Source organism: Columba livia, chromosome 17 (genome assembly GCF_036013475.1).
Source record: "Columba livia isolate bColLiv1 breed racing homer chromosome 17, bColLiv1.pat.W.v2, whole genome shotgun sequence".
Classification (NCBI taxonomy): Eukaryota; Metazoa; Chordata; class Aves; order Columbiformes; family Columbidae; genus Columba; species Columba livia.
Window position 1 is genome coordinate 4,265,827 of NC_088618.1, and position 1,697 is coordinate 4,267,523.

At 50.6% G+C, this 1,697-nt stretch overlaps 1 protein-coding gene across 2 annotated transcripts in view; it reads right to left on the reverse strand.

Moving 5' to 3' along the window:
• The window catches only part of IFT81 (intraflagellar transport 81), a 36,548-nt gene extending 35,035 nt beyond the window's left edge, over window positions 1-1,513 (reverse strand). For both annotated transcript variants that reach the window (XM_005498246.3, XM_065032852.1), the window contains exons 1-2: window positions 1,133-1,513; window positions 245-348 (exon numbers count right to left, since the gene is read on the reverse strand). In XM_005498246.3, coding sequence (XP_005498303.2) covers window positions 245-348; window positions 1,133-1,276 — 248 coding nt within the window. In that variant the 5' untranslated portion in view covers window positions 1,277-1,513. The remainder of the gene's footprint in view (window positions 1-244; window positions 349-1,132) is intronic.
• Between the last annotated feature and the right edge of the window lie 184 nt (window positions 1,514-1,697).

A 1,697-nucleotide genomic window follows, 5' to 3' on the forward strand; every position in this document is an offset into this window, starting at 1 on the left:
ACGGGACAGGGACAGACCCTGCCAGTCACGCCGCACCCTCTCCTGGCTGAGTCCGCAATAGCAGCTGCTGCATTCGGGACATTCTCCTGCTGCCACCCCCTACACCATTTTCTATAGGGACGGGCCTTACGCATACCCACTGGGATAGTGGGGGTCAAAAATACACACAGCTACTGAATTAAAGGTTGTTACTGTATAAGCTGTAAAAGGTTTCACAGTGATTTGTAGACCAAAAGATACTCACAGGTCCGATATGCTTCCTGGAGGTTTGTATTTAAGGATGCCAAGAAGACTCAACATTCTTTTACCTGTTTGTTCTGGTAGCTCCTCTCTAATGTCAACAGCATGCTAAATAGTAAAAAAAAAATAATTAATTATCCACTGTTTGCCCAAGTCACATTAACCAGAAACACTAAAGCAACTGACTTTATCCATTTATGACGTGATTGTCGATGAAGTGAGATGCTGAGATGCTTCATACAGAACATCCTTTTTGTCACCAAACTTCAGTTCTCTTCTAATGGATATTTCTCTCTAAATTTACTCTAGGAATACATTTTCCCTGCTCATGGGACCTCATCTATGCAGATAAATCAATTATGTCCACCAAGGAAGTCAGATATCCAAGCACGCCAAGGCACACGTATCTGCGCCCCAGATGTACAAATGATCCCTTCTGATCTTGTACACACTTTTGGTAGCTCAATGAGAGGGACTCAACATCGATTGCAACATCTAAGCCATGAAGTTCAGTTCTTGGTCAGTTCCTGCCCTGTCTATGTGTGCAAGACACAGCCTGACTTTTGACTTAAGGACACAGCGGTTGTCAGTATGAACCAAGATCTGTATGCCAATGAAAAGATTCAGTCACCAGTCTGTAGGAGACAGGGATGCAGTATCCCTGGACCAAGAAATATTTGCTGGTTTGCCAAAAACTCGCAAATCTACAGACAGAAAGGATTCTTGCCAGGCATATTTATTTCCAGGAAGATTCATACAAGCTATTTTGGTAAACCAAACATGCCACAAGATTATACAGAGCCAGACCTAAATAAAAGCAAATTTCTGCATCAAGCCCATTTTAAATGTTCGTAATTACACAGGTGTGAGCAGCTCTGATTGCCTTCCTTACCTTTGGGTCAATCTCCCCCAGAACATCATTAAGCAGCTGCAACAGCTGCACTGACTCCAAGGAGTCAAACGTGATTAAATTGTAGTTCTTCCTGAAGGGCTCCTGATTGAGTTTCTCAACAATGAACTGTATTTGATCACTCATAATGGTGTCCTGGAAAAACCTCTGCAGAAGAAGACAGACGAGAAGCGCGGAGGCCTCTGTGGGAGCTGAGGGCGGGTGAAGGCACCACCTCGGCGAGGCCCACGGCAGCCCGGAGGCGCTTGGCTGGCACCGCGCTCGGCCGCCCCCTCAGCCCCTCCGCGGCCTCCGAAGGAAGGTCCGGCCCCTCACAGGGACCGCGGAGCGGGCGGCCGGGCCCGCCGGGGCCGCCCCCGCTCGATGCGGCGCCGCGGCCTCGTCCCGCGCCCCCCGCGCGCCTCCCGGTTACCCTGGTAACGGTTGCCAGGCCAGGGCAGTGGCGTCACTTCCGACGCTACCGCGCGTTTCTGCCAACGCGCCGGAACGGCTGGAAACGGGCCCGAGCCAGCGGGTGGCCGCGCATGCGCAGAGCGAAGGCGGGCCC